The sequence below is a fragment of the Salvelinus fontinalis genome, chromosome 17 (genome assembly GCF_029448725.1).
Source record: "Salvelinus fontinalis isolate EN_2023a chromosome 17, ASM2944872v1, whole genome shotgun sequence".
Classification (NCBI taxonomy): Eukaryota; Metazoa; Chordata; class Actinopteri; order Salmoniformes; family Salmonidae; genus Salvelinus; species Salvelinus fontinalis.
In genome coordinates, this window is record NC_074681.1 from 20,432,267 (window position 1) to 20,448,145 (window position 15,879).

Sequence of the window (15,879 nt, forward strand, 5' to 3'; positions counted from 1 at the left end):
ATTGATAACGTTCCAGACTAAACTGGGTTTTACAGGTGCTGCATCAAGGTGCTGGTTTTTGTAATAACTGCCACTGAATGGAATTAGACAAAAAGGAATTGGCCAGTGATGTCATACTGCATTGGGGCCAATGAGCAGTTCCAGGGTCTTTGCTACAGTATGACATCACAATTGTCCCATCCCTCTTCATATGTTTCTAAATTGAGGGCCAGAGTGACTGAGAGTTTGTTTTTCTCTTGCACTTTAAAGTGGAACTGACCGTATTTTAACTACTTTGCAGATATGAAACAAACAGACAATTCCCAGTTTATGCTACAAAACCAACTTTATAAGAGGTTTTAAAAATAGGTTCTATGTGACTCAACATTCCATGATATACACTAAGACATTGTTGGCAGAATAGATGGATGCAGTTCAATGCATGATTAATATAACTCACCAATACATTACTTGGTAGTCCCAAAAATATTGCTATCCGGTTGTAAATCACAGCTGGCCTGGTACATTGTGTGCTGCCACCATTTGGGATGCACAGTGTAATTTCAATGACTCAATATTTTGAACAAAAATTGACAATTGTAACTAAGTGTAACGGATTTCCTCTTCGTCTGAGGAGGAGTAGCAAGGATCCGACCAATGTGCAGCGTGGTAAGTGTCCATAATGAGATATTTAATAAATCAACAGAACACTGAACAAAATAAGAAAAGTACAAACAAACAACCGAAACAGTCCCGTATGGTGCAAACACTAACACAGGAAACAACCACCCACAAAACACAATAGAAAACAGGCTACCTAAATATGGCTCCCAATCAGAGACAACGACTGACACCTGCCTCTGATTGAGAACCATACTAGGCCAAACACATAGAAATATAACAACAGAACAAAACATAGAAAAACAACATAGAATGCCCACCCCAACTCACGCCCTGACCAAACTAAAATAAAGACATAAAAAAAGAACTAAGGTCAGAACGTGACACTAAGGCTAGGAATGTCAATACAATCAAACTAGCAAGAGCAATGATCACAAGTCAGTCATAACGTGGCTTATATGCTAGTGTATCTATTTATGTGAATAGGACCGGTGTCAGTAAACGTAGGCAAAAAAAGTCATATTTAGTCACGAACGCTCTAGATAACCAGCTCTGCTGGGGTGAGTAAAATGGTCAGTGAGGTGTTCTCTCATTTCTGTCTGGTAGTAGCTAGATAGCAAGCTAGCCAACTTTAGCCAGTTAGCTTGGGTGCTTGGTTGGGACAACACCGCATGCATGGGCAGGCAAGATGCAGAAGGACGATCAGGCTATTCCCCATTGTTTATCAGTGCAATTTTGATGGCCAACTAGCTGAAAGTTTTAGAGGGTTTATCTAATGTTCTTTCATTAGATTTTAGCTCATCTGGCTCTGGCTAGCGTTAGTTGTTGATCTTGTTGTTGTGGATGTGCATATAGGGAAAGATAGCCTACCTTTTTATGGTTGTTTGATCAGTAGGACTGTAAAGTTCCCAAAGTTAAGAGGACTCCCGTGGTATTTAGCTACATATTTGCAGAAATCCATTCATATATTTTATATATTTTTATTTTGTGGCTTATTTTGTGGCTTTTTTGTGGCTATTGCAACTGCCTGTAAACGCACAGTTCAGTTCAAAGTGAATGATGGCAGGCCCTTGTGGCAAATGGTTTGTTTGCATATAGGTCTACTGTAGCTCTGATTCGTTATGTCGCTCCGGTCTCCGTAGACTCCGGTCCTATACGAGACAGATGTTTTTATTAGGTTTTATTCACTGCAGTGTCTATTAATTGTCCAAACACACCTCCGCTTTCCCACTCTATATTGCTATACAATTTTCACAAATGCTTTAGTATACACAGTTCCTAAAAGTTCTAAGAATTTATGAAAACATGAAAATGACCACATCTAAGTGCTCGCTTGTCAGAAAATGTAAATATATATATTTTTAAGTGTGTCATCTTCCTCTGGGTGTATATTAACAGATTTCATGGTCCTGAAATGCGGTCAGTTCCACTTTAATACAGTGATTGGCTAGGGAATGCATTTGGTTTCTCAAGTCTAACTGAGACACAAAAACAACATAATGCAAACCAACAGCCAGTGTGGCCCTCCAGGAGTTTGAGACCCCTGTTCTAGGTTCTCGACTGGGGTAAGGGAGACTGGATTTAGGGGTTCTAGACTCACATTTCTAAGATCTTAAGCCCCTGAGTTTGAAGTTCCTGATCCTACATTTTAAGTGGGTTCTGTGGTTCTGTGAAGAACAGTATGAATGTGCGTGTGTACATTTGTGTGACTGTGTGTATGCGGTGTGTGTGAGGCTTTGAGCTGGACGTTTTTACTCTCTGTTTCCCCGTTCTCTCTCTCCCCATCACGTCATTGTGTTCTGCATCAACCCCCTTACATCCCCCAGAGCAACGAGAAGGTTGGTGTGTTCTTTATTTTCTTTCGGTACTCCTTCCTTTTTATAACACATTTACTCCTAAAGTGAGGAGAGATACATCAGTCTTAAACAGTCTAGAAAAGACGTATGAATAACCCTCATGTCAAATTGGTTTTAATTTGATAAACACACTTCTTTGATTGAAGGCGTTTCACTAAGCTGTAATGAGGCTAGCTGCCTACGCAGTCATTTGCATTGATTGCATTGTGAGGCCTTGTTTGTAGACCTTTGATATTGCTTTCATCCGAGCGCGACGTTCTCTGCATGGAACATTCTTGTTGTCATGGAGACCCAGGAATTGGAAATGAAAAGAAGGCTATCTATGCATGGACGGAGAGCGGAGGCGGCGCTTGCATGCCTGTACCCAGACTAACTGTGTATGGCACGGCTCCAAGTGTGTGTGTGTGTGTGTGTGTGTGTGTGTGTGTGTGTGTGTGTGTGTGCCTGCATGTGCTCTGTGTGTGTCAATTTTTTATTGATTTCTGTCGTCTTGTCACATGTCTTGTATTTATTGTTCTGTCTGTGTGGGTTTGTGTTATGTAACTGTCATTTTTCTGCACTTGTCGCATGTTGTGTGTCGCGTTGCCAATGTATTTTGGTATTGTGTGTGGTCTCTGTGTGTTGTATTGGTCTGCTGCTGTTTGTTTGCGTACTTACTCTGTGTAGCCAGCTTGGTGCTTGTATGCTGATTGGTTGAGTGGTCCTCATATCCCCTCAGGGAAAATAAAGCATTCAAATAAGGCTTTATTCAAGTGGCATTTAAAAGTAGCTTATAATTATTTACATGCTTGTTTGGTCAGCAAAGACTAAGTTAGTTCTACTGGCTCAACATACACTTACACTCAGAGGCAAAAAAACACACACAGTATTGTTCTGCTTTCTTTCTTTATGTACATTATCTGTATTTATATTCAGGTAAATAAAATGTACAATAATATTTATTTGCACAAAAAAGTTATTTCAGTGGATTGTGTCCGTGCACAGTATACTGTTATTCACACAGAGATCCTATGTAATTCTATGGTTATACTACATTATATGAGTATGTTATTGTTCACACAGAGATCCTATGGAATTGGTTATTCAGCTGCTAAGTAGCGGTTGCTGTGGTTATGAACTATATAACGTCCTCCATTGATTGGCAGTTGAAATGAACAATGTATTCTCCTCGATATTGATGTATATTTATAGAACACAGATATTAATTAAACATCTCTCAACTTCTTTATTAGATCAGGCAGGATTAACCTGTGTAAATGCCAACAGGGCTTTAGTGTGCTGTGGCTGTGCTCTATAATGAAATGCAACGGTATCCCAGGCAGCTCTCAATCCCGATCTACTATGATCTAGCATCCTCATCAACTCTACCCTGTAGACAATCCTGTTATTGATACTGGAGCAGAATAAATCATGGCATTACAATTGTACCCCTTGGCCTATACAGTCTATAGTAGGCTACTTAATTAACAAGCAAAACCAGTGGACTATAAGAGATGCTATTCTATCAACATTCTAGCCAGAGATTTTTCTTGAGAAGGGCCCTAGAAATACCCTTTATATGTTACATGATATTAATGCTACCTTGTTTTACTGATATTGAACTCACATAAACTCAGCAAAAAAAGAAACGTCTCTTTTTCAGCACCCTGTCTTTCAAAGATGATTTGTAAAAATCCAAATAACTTCACAGATCTTCATTGTAAAGGGTTTAAACACTGTTTCCCATGCTTGTTCAATGAACCATAAACAATTAATGAACATGCACCTGTGGAACAGTCGTAAAGACACTAACAGCTTACAGACGGTAGGCAATTAAGGTCACAGTTATTAAAACTTAGGACACTAAAGAGGCCTTTCTACTGACTCTGAAAAACACCAAGAGGAAGATGCCCAGGGTGCCTGCTCATCTGCGTGAACGTGCCTTAGGCATGCTGCAATGAGGCATGAGGACTGCAGATGTGGCCAGGGCAATAAATTGCAATGTCCGTACTGTGAGACGCCTAAGACAGTGCTACAGGGAGACAGGATCGATTCTGATTGTCCTCGCAGTGGCAGGCCACGTGTAACAACACCTGCACAGGATCGGTACATCCTAACATCACACCTGCGGGACAGGTACAGGATGGCAACAACAACTGCCAGAGTTACACCAGGAACTCACAATCCCTCCATCAGTGCCCAGACTGTCCGCAATAGGCTGAGAGAGGCTGGACTGAGGGCTTGTAGGCCTGTTGTAAGGCAGGTCCTCACCAGACATCACCGGCAACAACATCGCCTATGGGCACAAACCCACCGTCGCTTGACCAGATAGGACTGGCAAAATGTGCTCTCCACTGACGAGTCACGGTTTTGTCTCACCAGGAGTGATGGTCGGATTCACTTTTATTGTCGAAGGAATGAGCGTTACACCGAGGCCTGTACTCTGGAGCAGGATCGATTTGGAGGTGGAGGGTCCATCATGGTCTGGGGAGGTGTGTCACAGCATCATTGGACTGAGCTTGTTGTCATTGCAGGCCATCTCAATGCTGTGCGTTACAGGGAAGACGTCCTTCTCCCTCATGTGTTACCCTTCCTGCAGGCTCATCCTGACATGACCCTCCAGCATGACAATGCCACCAGCCATACAGCTCGTTCTGTGCGTGATTTCCTGCAAGACAGGAATGTCAGTGTTCTGCCATGGCCAGCGAAGAGCTCGGATCTCAATCCCATTGAGCACGTCTGGGACCTGTTAGATTGGAGGGTGAGGGCTGGGGCCATTCTTCCCAGAGATGTCCGGGAACTTGCAGGTGCCTTGGTGGAAGAGGGGGGTAACATCTCACAGCAAGAACTGGCAAATCTGGTGCAGTCCATGAGGAGGAGATGTACTGCAGTACTTAATGCAGCTGGTGGGCACACCAGATACTGACTGTTACTTCAGATTTTGACCCCCCCCCCCCCCCCCTTTGTTCAGGGACACATTATTCAATTTATTTAAGTCACATGTCTGTGGAACTTGTTCAGTTTATGTCTCAGTTGTTGAATATTGTTATGTTCATACAAATATTTACACATGTTAAGTTTGCTGAAATTAAACGCAGTTGACAGTGAGAGGACGTTTCTTTTTTTGCTGAGTTTATATGTCTGATAGTAAATAGGTTGTCACTTTCTGACTGTTCATTCTCGACATTATCTTTGTTCAGCATGCACTTGAATATTGTGCTGTCCTGCTGCAGAGCTGGATGTAACCTACTTTTCTACTTGACAGAAATGTCCACATTCTCTTCTTCAGCTTAATCAAGTCTCCAAACCTTGAGGGAACTTCCAGTAGTTAGATATGTATACCACACATTACGCACACACTTTAAGAGTTGAGTATTTTCTTAAATAAAAAATCAAGCTGAATTGTATGGTTCTGCATACAGTAGGTGCTCTTGTCTGCTGCATGGTTTTAACCTGGTCACTCTGTCTCTGTTTGTCTCTGTCTGGCTCTCGCATGCTTTGGAGAGAATCTGCCTGCCTGCCTTTTGATTTGATGTCTCTTATAACAGTTACATTTCATTTTGTCTGTTAATTAAATGTCCATTTTTTTTGTCTTGAACTTTAGTGTCCAATTCTGGGGATCTGTTGGCATTCTAGGGTCACTCCAAATGTATGGCACTGTTATGTTGAATGGGATCATGTCCACCGAGTTATTGAATCACTTGAAGATGGCAAATTGTTCATTACTATTTGGTTTTGGTGAATAGTTTGTTTGCGTGCTGTCTGAGGAACACAGTGAAATCCATTGAACCTAGAGAAGAAATTTCAACGCTAGGTGTAGTTAATTAATGAATCTGAGCATGGTACTTTTAAATTAAATGCATCAGTTGAGAATAATTTGGGGGAAGACCTAGGCCAGTGATTCTATGAAGATCTTTCCCCCTGATTTACTCCCACTGACTGAGTGGAGATTCCTTTATCGTGACTCAAAACATGATTCAAACCCCTGTTTCAGATACTGTTTCGAATCTTGAAATTAGCCAATATTTCTACTGACTGTGTCTGTCTGTCTGCCCTTCCTCCCCTTACATTCACTCCTGTCCATCTATAGTCGTTGGTCTGTCTGTCCGTCTGTCCGTCCGTCCGTCTGTCCGTCAGTCTGACTGTTACTTCAGTCCTCTGTTTTGCAGCCTTGGGGTACCAACTTTTCAGTTCCTACGACATCCACCAATCAAAGCCTGATTTTTGGAGAACCTAACAGCAGTTTCAAGAGCGCCATGTGTTTTCTCTTTCCCATCCCTCCTTTCTTTCCCCTTCTGCCCTTTCCCCCTTTCTTCTTATCTCCCTTACCTCTTATCCTCTGTCCCCATCCCTCTCTTCTAATATCCCTTCCTTCTTTCTCTCTCTTCTGCATTCTGCACTCTATCTGTACCCTGGTGTGTAGGATCAACAGACAAATGTGCATAATTTTAAATTACTAAAAACATGTGCATACTACCCCTTTCTCTCGCTTTGGATTATCTCTCTCTGTCATGATTATCTCTTTCTGTCATGACTCATGATGAATGTCTTGATGTTTCCTTATTTGAAGTGTTCAATGCGAACATTGTAATTGCAACGACACATATTTATATCACCCATAACCTTATTTACATCGCTTTTATTTATTTTCAACATTGCTGTGTTCATCTGGTATTCTGGTTGTACAATGAGGCCGTGATTTGCCACATTGACTGGGAGAGGAACCAGACAATACTTTCTCTCTCTCTATCTCTCTTCTCCCTCTGTCTCTTCATGATTATAGTTTCTTCTACAAGTCTTCTAGGCATGCAAGTGACCCGTGAGCTCTGTCTCTATGCATCCATGCATCTTTCCCACTGCGTGCCATTATATCAGATAGATCTGACAGCTAGCTAGTAGATTCAGCACAGGTACAGTTAACAGAAGCACTCTGCAAGTTGTCTGACTAATAGCTGGTTCTATCAATTGGCTCTGCCAGCACCACGTATCTAAAAGGCCCTCATCTGCAGTGGAGAACTCACCCCAGAGGCACAGAAATCTCATTGAAGTTTCTCATTAAAGTTTCTCACTCAAGTTTCTGGTGAAGTTTCTCGTTTTCAAGTCAGTAGCCTTGAGCTTCGCTGCAAGGGTAGTTCAGCTGTAATTTAGATCTTCACATTGGTTTTATTTAAGCTCATTTTAGTTCCTCAGAAAAAAATCCTATGGTATTTTGTGCAGCCCAGAGCGCCAGTGTTTGTATTGTAGATCTTGTTTTAAATAGAGAAGAGGAAACTTTATAGTCTGGGCATCTACAGTGATGATTCTACAATACCAAATGATGTCCTTGTAAAATATGCAATGGATTGTTGCACACTGGCTAAAACATGAGAAACTTACAATAGGTTTCATGTGCAGGGTGAAATATAGCTTGAGAAAGCAGTCTCTCAACATGGGATCTGTGTATTTCAACTTCTATCATTAGCTAGTATTTTCAAAACTACCAATGTAGTTTCGACTAAACGTGAAATATCCCTTTGTAAAACCTCTGTAAAAGCAGTGAAGTTCATTCTACCCTTTCTGTTACCCCACTTTCTCTCTATCTCTCTCTTTCGCTCTCTCTCGTTCTCTCTTTCTGTATCTTTCTTTCCCCCCCTCTGTCACCCCCTTTTCTGTCCCTCCCGCTCCGACTCCCCCTCCTCATCCCTCTCTCCACAATCCTCCCTCCGTCTTCCCCATCTCCTCCTCTCCCAGTGCGTCGTGTGCCCCCTCGTTTCTCCATCCTGCCCTCCAACCATGAGATCATGCCCGGCGGCAGCATCAACATCACCTGTGTGGCGGTGGGTTCACCCATGCCCTACGTCAAATGGATGCTGGGTAGTGAGGACCTGACACCTGAGGACGAGATGCCAGTGGGGCGGAACGTTCTGGAGCTCAACGGAATCAGGGAGTCGGCCAATTACACCTGTGTGGCCATGAGCAGTCTGGGGATTATAGAGGCCACTGCACAGGTGTCAGTTAAGAGTAAGGGACAACCTTTCTCTTTCTAATTGTGCTCTCTATGTCTCTCCCTCTCCCTGACTTTGAATACCACCGTATTAGAGAGTAAGGGCCATCTATGATCTCGCAGGTGTCCGTCAAGAGTAAGGGCCACTTTTCTCCCCCTGTCTGCCTAAAGACATTAAGGACAGTTAAACCAATATCTCCTTCTCCCTTCATAGCTCTTCCCAAGCCTCCCGGTACCCCCATCGTCACGGAGACGACTGCCACCAGCATCACCATCACCTGGGACTCCGGTAATCCCGACCCGGTGTCCTATTACATCATCCAGTACCGGGCCAAGGCACCAGACAGCAAGTACGAGACGGTGGACAGTATCACCACCACTAGGTACAGCATTGGAGGGCTCTACCCCAACACAGAGTATGAGATCAGGGTGTCAGCCTTCAACAGCATCGGCCAGGGACCCTCGTCCACCCGGGTGGAGGCCAGGACAGGGGAGCAGGCCCCGGCTAGCCCACCCAGGAACGTCCAGGCCAGGATCATCTCCAAGAACACTGTCATGGTCCGCTGGGAGGAACCAGAGGAGCCCAACGGACAGGTCAGTGTTGATTTTTTTTGTCAGTTGTTTTGTTAAAGGTACAATGATCTTTTTATCTCAATATTAAATCATTTCTGGGTAACAAGTAAGTACCTTACTGTGATTGTTTTCAATTAAAATGGTCAAAAAGAAACAAAAATAGCTTCTTAACAAAGCAATTTTTCAAGCAAGATTTTTGTCTGTCTAGTTGTGGGGAGGATAAAACTTAAAACTAGCTGTTATTGGCAGAAAGGTTTGGAACCCTCTTTCTTATTGGTCTATAAACTAATTTAATGCCTGGTTATTTCACCAGGCAGGCCAACACATCACAATATTATTCCAACCTCATAGTGTGGAAATATATATAAAATACAGGAAAGTACGTTTTTTGACTGCACTGGTTCTTTAATAATTTACTAATGTACTACTTTATTTATTCATAATGTATTATGTTATTAATCTGTAAATGTATGAATGTATTAATTAGAATGTTATCAGAAGAGAATAAATGGCTAAGACAGGGATAATAAACAGTGATCAACATCTCTGACAGAGAAAACACTGAGGCGCAATAGTAACTGAGTTAGCTAGATAAACATAGAATGTTCCTCTGTTGTCCCTGGGCAGTCTAAACATAATAAGCTGCATAATGGTTGCCTGGCGACTCACCCAATGTAAATCCGCTGCTCTATGGATCATCGTAGAGAAGAAACGTCAGTTTGGCCGGAGCAATGTGGATGGGTAGCCAGGCAGTCATAATGGAGTCATCATAAACAACAGTAATCACAACAAGGCGTGGAGGTGGGGCAGTGCATCATAAAAACACTTTTAATCATAGACTATAGTGATTAGGCTTTAGGTAAAGAAAGGGTCATTATAAAGGTAATTCAGTTATTTAATGATAACGGTAATGATATTTCAACCTCGAAGCGAATGCAATTTTTATCTAGCTCAATGACATATAGGTCCGGTCCAGTATAATTTGTTCTGGGCATTGACGTCACAATGTATAATAGCTTCCAAGCTCAAACAAGTCTATGGGACCAGACAATGAAAGGCTAATTATAGAAAAAAGCAGAAAGAAGTTTCTCTCCATCGTCTAACTGTCTCTCTCTCTCTCTGTGGCTCCCCCCTGCCTCTGTTCCTCCGTCCCTCCAGGTGAAAGGTTACCGGGTGTACTACACCATGGACCCATCTCAGCCCATGAGTCTGTGGCAGATCCATAATGTTCAGGACAGCACCATCACCTCCATCCAGAGCCTGGTACCCTCTGAAACATACACTGTCAGAGTCCTGGCCTTCACCTCTGTGGGAGACGGACCCTTCTCTGACCCTGTCCATGTCAAAGTGCTGCCCGGAGGTCAGTGTGTGTCTGTGTCTGCGTCTGTTTGTGTCTGTGAGTTTGTGTGTGTGTGTCTGAGGGTTTGTTCCCTTTTCTGACCCAGTTCATGTCAAAGTGCTTAAGTACTGTTTAAGGTCAGTAACACACATCTTTTGTAGAACTACAGGGCTGGGATGGGATTTGTCTGTTTAAATAAAGGATGAATAGAACAGTCTAGAAGCTACTAACTGACTGGATGCTGGAGAGGTGAGTTCTAACTCTTATCCTGTCTCCTCTTCTATCCCCTGTAGTTCCAGGGCAGCCAGGAAAGTTCAAAGTGGGAAAGGTGACGGAGACCAGTATAGAGCTGACCTGGGAACCGTCCTACATCAAGGAGGGCATCGTCAACTACGAACTGCTCTACAAACCTGTCAAGTTCGGCAGCCTGGTCAGACTTTTTCTTCCATACTAAGTAGATTTCATTAAGACGATAAAGTCCATTTATCAGATGATCCAGTTCTCTTTCTTTCTTTCTCTTTGTCTCTACTGCGTCTCTTTCTTTTCTTCATGTTCTCTCTCCCCCCTTCTCCGTCTCTAACAGGAGAAGTTGACGTTTGGGCCCAGGGCGTCGTACACAGTGGAGGGTCTGAGGGCTAACACGGAGTACTCCTTCTCCCTGGCTGCCATTTCTAACAAAGGCATTGGAGCCTTTACCAACGAGCTGGTCCAGAGGACAGCACAAGCCAGTATGTTTCTCTCTGTCACACCTGCAAACACACACTGTGTAACGTTACAGTGTGATGTACTTCCCTCACAGCTCACTGATCCCCGGGAGTCGTCTACACACTCATCCATCTTGTCCACTCCTCTATTCATTTATCTTGTTCGCTCATCCATCCATCCCTGCATTCATCTTCTATGTATTTAGCGTGTACCTGATGTTTAGCACACCAACAGTTTATTTTAACTTTCACAATTTTCTCACACAGTGAAAAGTCCCGGATATACAAATCGGATAAGGCCGATGTTTTCAGTTTTTCCATCTTGTTTCATTTTCTTCAGTCCTTCACAGTTTCCTTTACTTCAAGGTGGGTCAAAGTGCCCTTTTTCTCCAGTTCAAGAAGCTCACTGTCGCAGGTCAAATGTCAACGGTCATCAGGATTAAATTATTTTCGAGGCTTTATTGGAGGTATGTGCTGGTCAGTCGGAGTCTAAGACCAAATCAAACTAATAGGCCTGTATCCAGCGGGGACTGGTGTAAAGGTACAGTATTACTTTTTAATATTTGTTACCTGGAAAAAATGAACACCATATAATGTACATAGGACGTACAGCTGACTGCCAAAATAAAGGAAACACTTGAGTAAATGAGGGATACAAAGTATATTGAAAGCAGGTGCTTCCACACAGGTGTGGTTCCTGAGTTAATTAAGCAATTAACATCCCATCATGCTTAGGCTCATGTATAAATGCTGGGTAAGCCATTATTATGGACATTATTTTGGCTACCATAGCTATGCCCCCATAGGCTGGCAACGCCCCCATCCACAGGGCACAAGTGGTCACTGAATAGTTTGATGAGCATGAAAACAATGTAAACCATATGTCATGGCCGTCTTAGTCACCAGATATCAACCCAACTGAACACTTATGGGAGACTCTGGAACGGCGCTTGAGACAGCATTTTCCACCACCATCAACAAAACACAAAATTATAGAATTTCTCGTGGAATAATGGCGTCACATCCCTCCAATAGAGTTCCAGACACTTGTATAATCTATGCCATGGTGCAGTGAAGCTGTTCTGGATCGTGGTGGCCCAACGCCCCTTTGAGATGCTTTAGGCTGGTGTTTCCTTTATTTTGGCAGTTACCTGTATATTCACCAACAGAAACTTTCTGCAACTTTTAACATGTTATTTGGCTAGCTGGATGCCCCGTGTTATGCTTGACCTACACATGGAGGTTAGACACCTGGGTGGCAGGCTAGGGAGGGACTGAATGTGGCAGATAAGAATTTCATTTCATGGAGCAGAATGCATTTCACAGTTAGCTTAGCACGGTTTGCGTGCTATCACTAGGCTTGGGTGCACATCGTGATTGTTCCCCCAGGCCACTGGTACTGGGACTGTGCAGTTGAAGTGTCAGACTGTCAGATTCACAAATCCATGAATGATGAACATATTCATGCACATATCTTTTCCTCTGAACCTTTGTTTGGTTGACATTTTGTTTGAATGGTGGTTGTTGCATGGTAAGAAGGTCTTACGTGATGGCTACGGGTGGGAAGGACAGGTACGCATCTCAGACAGTGCCTGGTTGTGTCTCTTATCCTTGCTGTTCTTCTGTCCCTCCGTCCAGTGCCTTGTCTCTCATCCTATCTCATAGTTCCTCTCTGAAATTGCATGAGATCAACGTTAATGAAAGTATTTGGTTTTGGTTTTAGTTTCAGCTTCCTCAAATCCTGCTCTCCACCTTTTTATATGACTTTTGAAATATCCAATCCACAAACCCAATTTTAAGAAATTCGATTGGGCAGTTTAAACTTTTACTGCAGCGGGCTAAATCAGGGTCACACAGAGTGATTCTTGGTAGTCTTAAACAAATCTAAATTGAAACAAAAGTATACACCTCACACACATGGTTATGGGTTTAAACAAAAGACACCTGTACCATGTCAGATATAGAGTTGTAATGTATTATATTTTGAGTTTGCGTCCCAATATTACACTTTATATACATCACAGAAGACTGAAATATAACTAAACTGTTTGACATAGTAACACCGGATGTTCATATTTAAAACAAATTATCTTTATTAATTATGAAATTATGAAAACATGAATAACATTCGCTTTTGGTCATTGACTGCAGGAAAGGGCTACGAAGCATTACTAAAATATATAAAGAGTTTGGCAAAGTTCCAACACAATTATTACATTCCACTGAGAATGTCAAGGAAGGAAACCTTGGTAGCAAGATAGAGTATAGACTGCAAAACTCTACATAGTATCTACAGCAGGGATGGGCAACTTTGATGGGGGTGAGGGCCACAGAAAATCTCAACTCATCATAGAGGGCTGCAGTAGTTTGCGGGTCTGCATACGCACTTCCATACCCACACACATGTTGTCAGAGCTGGCCCTTCCCTTTTGGGGGCCCTTAGCAAAATATTGTTTTAGCGGCCCCCCTCTTGACAGTGGAGAGAGAAATGTTATTTTTTAGAGTACATTTCCTGCAATAGGGTAGAGAGGAAAGTTTGCAGTTTTCAATATGATATCTGAGTGAGAGTGACTAACAAAATCAATGGGGGCCCCCTGGTCGGTAATTCACCATGAATACTACAAGTTTACTGGCTGTTAGACTAACTTACTCGTCTAAAAAATGTTTTCTGACATGGGCCAATTGAGTGACTGTCAGTGACTGACATAACAAGAAGAAAACTGCTGATGCACGACCACATTTCACCTGGTGTATTCTACTATTCTAACTCTCAACAGCAAGTTGAGACCGTGTCGTCGCCCCCCCAATGTTTCTAACGTTTTTTATGTCTTTGGAAATGTATCCGCGGGCAGTTGCCCATCCCTGATCTACAGTATAGTGGCAGTTACCCATCCCTGATCTACAGTATAGTGGCAGTTACCCATCCCTGATCTACAGTATAGTGGCAGTTACCCATCCCTGATCTACAATATAGTGTCAGTTACCCATCCCTGATCTACAGTATAGTGTCAGTTACCCATCCCTGATCTACAGTATAGTGGCAGTTACCCATCCCTGATCTACAGTATAGTGGCAGTTACCCATCCCTGATCTACAGTATAGTGGCAGTTACCCATCCCTGATCTACAATATAGTGTCAGTTACCCATCCCTGATCTACAGTATAGTGGCAGTTACCCATCCCTGATCTACAGTATAGTGGCAGTTACCCATCCCTGATCTACAATATAGTGTCAGTTACCCATCCCTGATCTACAGTATAGTGGCAGTTACCCATCCCTGATCTACAGTATAGTGGCAGTTACCCATCCCTGATCTACAATATAGTGGCAGTTACCCATCCCTGATCTACAGTATAGTGGCAGTTACCCATCCCTGATCTACAATATAGTGGCAGTTACCCATCCCTGATCTACAATATAGTGTCAGTTACCCATCCCTGATCTACAATATAGTGTCAGTTACCCATCCCTGATCTACAATATAGTGTCAGTTACCCATCCCTGATCTACAATATAGTGTCAGTTACCCATCCCTGATCTACAGTATAGTGGCAGTTACCCATCCCTGATCTACAATATAGTGTCAGTTACCCATCCCTGATCTACAATATAGTGTCAGTTACCCATCCCTGATCTACAGTATAGTGGCAGTTACCCATCCCTGATCTACAATATAGTGGCAGTTACCCATCCCTGATCTACAGTATAGTGTCAGTTACCCATCCCTGATCTACAGTATAGTGTCAGTTACCCATCCCTGATCTACAATATAGTGTCAGTTACCCATCCCTGATCTACAGTATAGTGGCAGTTACCCATCCCTGATCTACAGTATAGTGGCAGTTACCCATCCCTGATCTACAGTATAGTGGCAGTTACCCATCCCTGATCTACAGTATAGTGGCAGTTACCCATCCCTGATCTACAATATAGTGTCAGTTACCCATCCCTGATCTACAGTATAGTGGCAGTTACCCATCCCTGATCTACAATATAGTGGCAGTTACCCATCCCTGATCTACAATATAGTGGCAGTTACCCATCCCTGATCTACAATATAGTGTCAGTTACCCATCCCTGATCTACAGTATAGTGGCAGTTACCCATCCCTGATCTACAGTATAGTGGCAGTTACCCATCCCTGATCTACAATATAGTGTCAGTTACCCATCCCTGATCTACAATATAGTGGCAGTTACCCATCCCTGATCTACAATATAGTGGCAGTTACCCATCCCTGATCTACAATATAGTGACAGTTGCCCATCCCTGATCTACAATATAGTGGCAGTTGACCATCCCTGATCTACAGTATAGCTCTGTTCTTATCCAGCCAAGCAAAACTAAGCAGAGCTGTGTCTCTAGACAACATCTTAAAGGCCCTTTTCTCAGTTGTAAATCACTGTGCTGCCATTGGTCAGAGCAGAAAGGTGAAAGCCAATTATCTGGTATCAGTTACACATCCTCCAGGGCAGTAATTAAGTTGTCCTTTATCTCATTACCTAGCTAACATGATTAATTCCTTTCTTCCTCCATTAAGCTTTGTCTTCTGTGTTGAAGCCCTTGTCTTCTGTGTCGAAGCCCTTGTCTTCTGTGTCGAAGCCCTTGTCTTCTGTGTCGAAGCCCTTGTCTTCTGTGTCGAAGCCCTTGTCTTCTGTGTCGAAGCCCTTGTCTTCTGTGTCGAAGCCCTTGTCTTCTGTGTCGAAGCCCTTGTCTTCTGTGTCGAAGCCTTTGTCTTCTGTGTCGAAGCCCTTGTCTTCTGTGTCGAAGCCCTTGTCTTCTGTGTCGAAGCCTTTGTCTTCTGTGTCGAAGCCCTTGTCTTCTGTGTCGAAGCCCTTGTCTTC

At 42.9% G+C, this 15,879-nt stretch overlaps 1 protein-coding gene across 5 annotated transcripts in view; it reads left to right on the top strand.

The window, feature by feature from the left end:
- Positions 1 to 15,879, top strand: part of LOC129813934 (receptor-type tyrosine-protein phosphatase S-like) — a 120,600-nt gene that overhangs the window by 69,518 nt on the left and 35,203 nt on the right. For 3 of the 5 annotated variants that reach the window (XM_055866581.1, XM_055866579.1, XM_055866578.1), the window contains exons 8-13: positions 6,859 to 6,873; positions 8,166 to 8,435; positions 8,633 to 9,012; positions 10,150 to 10,351; positions 10,624 to 10,760; positions 10,914 to 11,058. In XM_055866581.1, the coding sequence (XP_055722556.1) occupies positions 6,859 to 6,873; positions 8,166 to 8,435; positions 8,633 to 9,012; positions 10,150 to 10,351; positions 10,624 to 10,760; positions 10,914 to 11,058 (1,149 nt within the window). The remainder of the gene's footprint in view (positions 1 to 6,858; positions 6,874 to 8,165; positions 8,436 to 8,632; positions 9,013 to 10,149; positions 10,352 to 10,623; positions 10,761 to 10,913; positions 11,059 to 15,879) is intronic. The other 2 variants (XM_055866582.1, XM_055866580.1) reach the window with 1 other exon arrangement.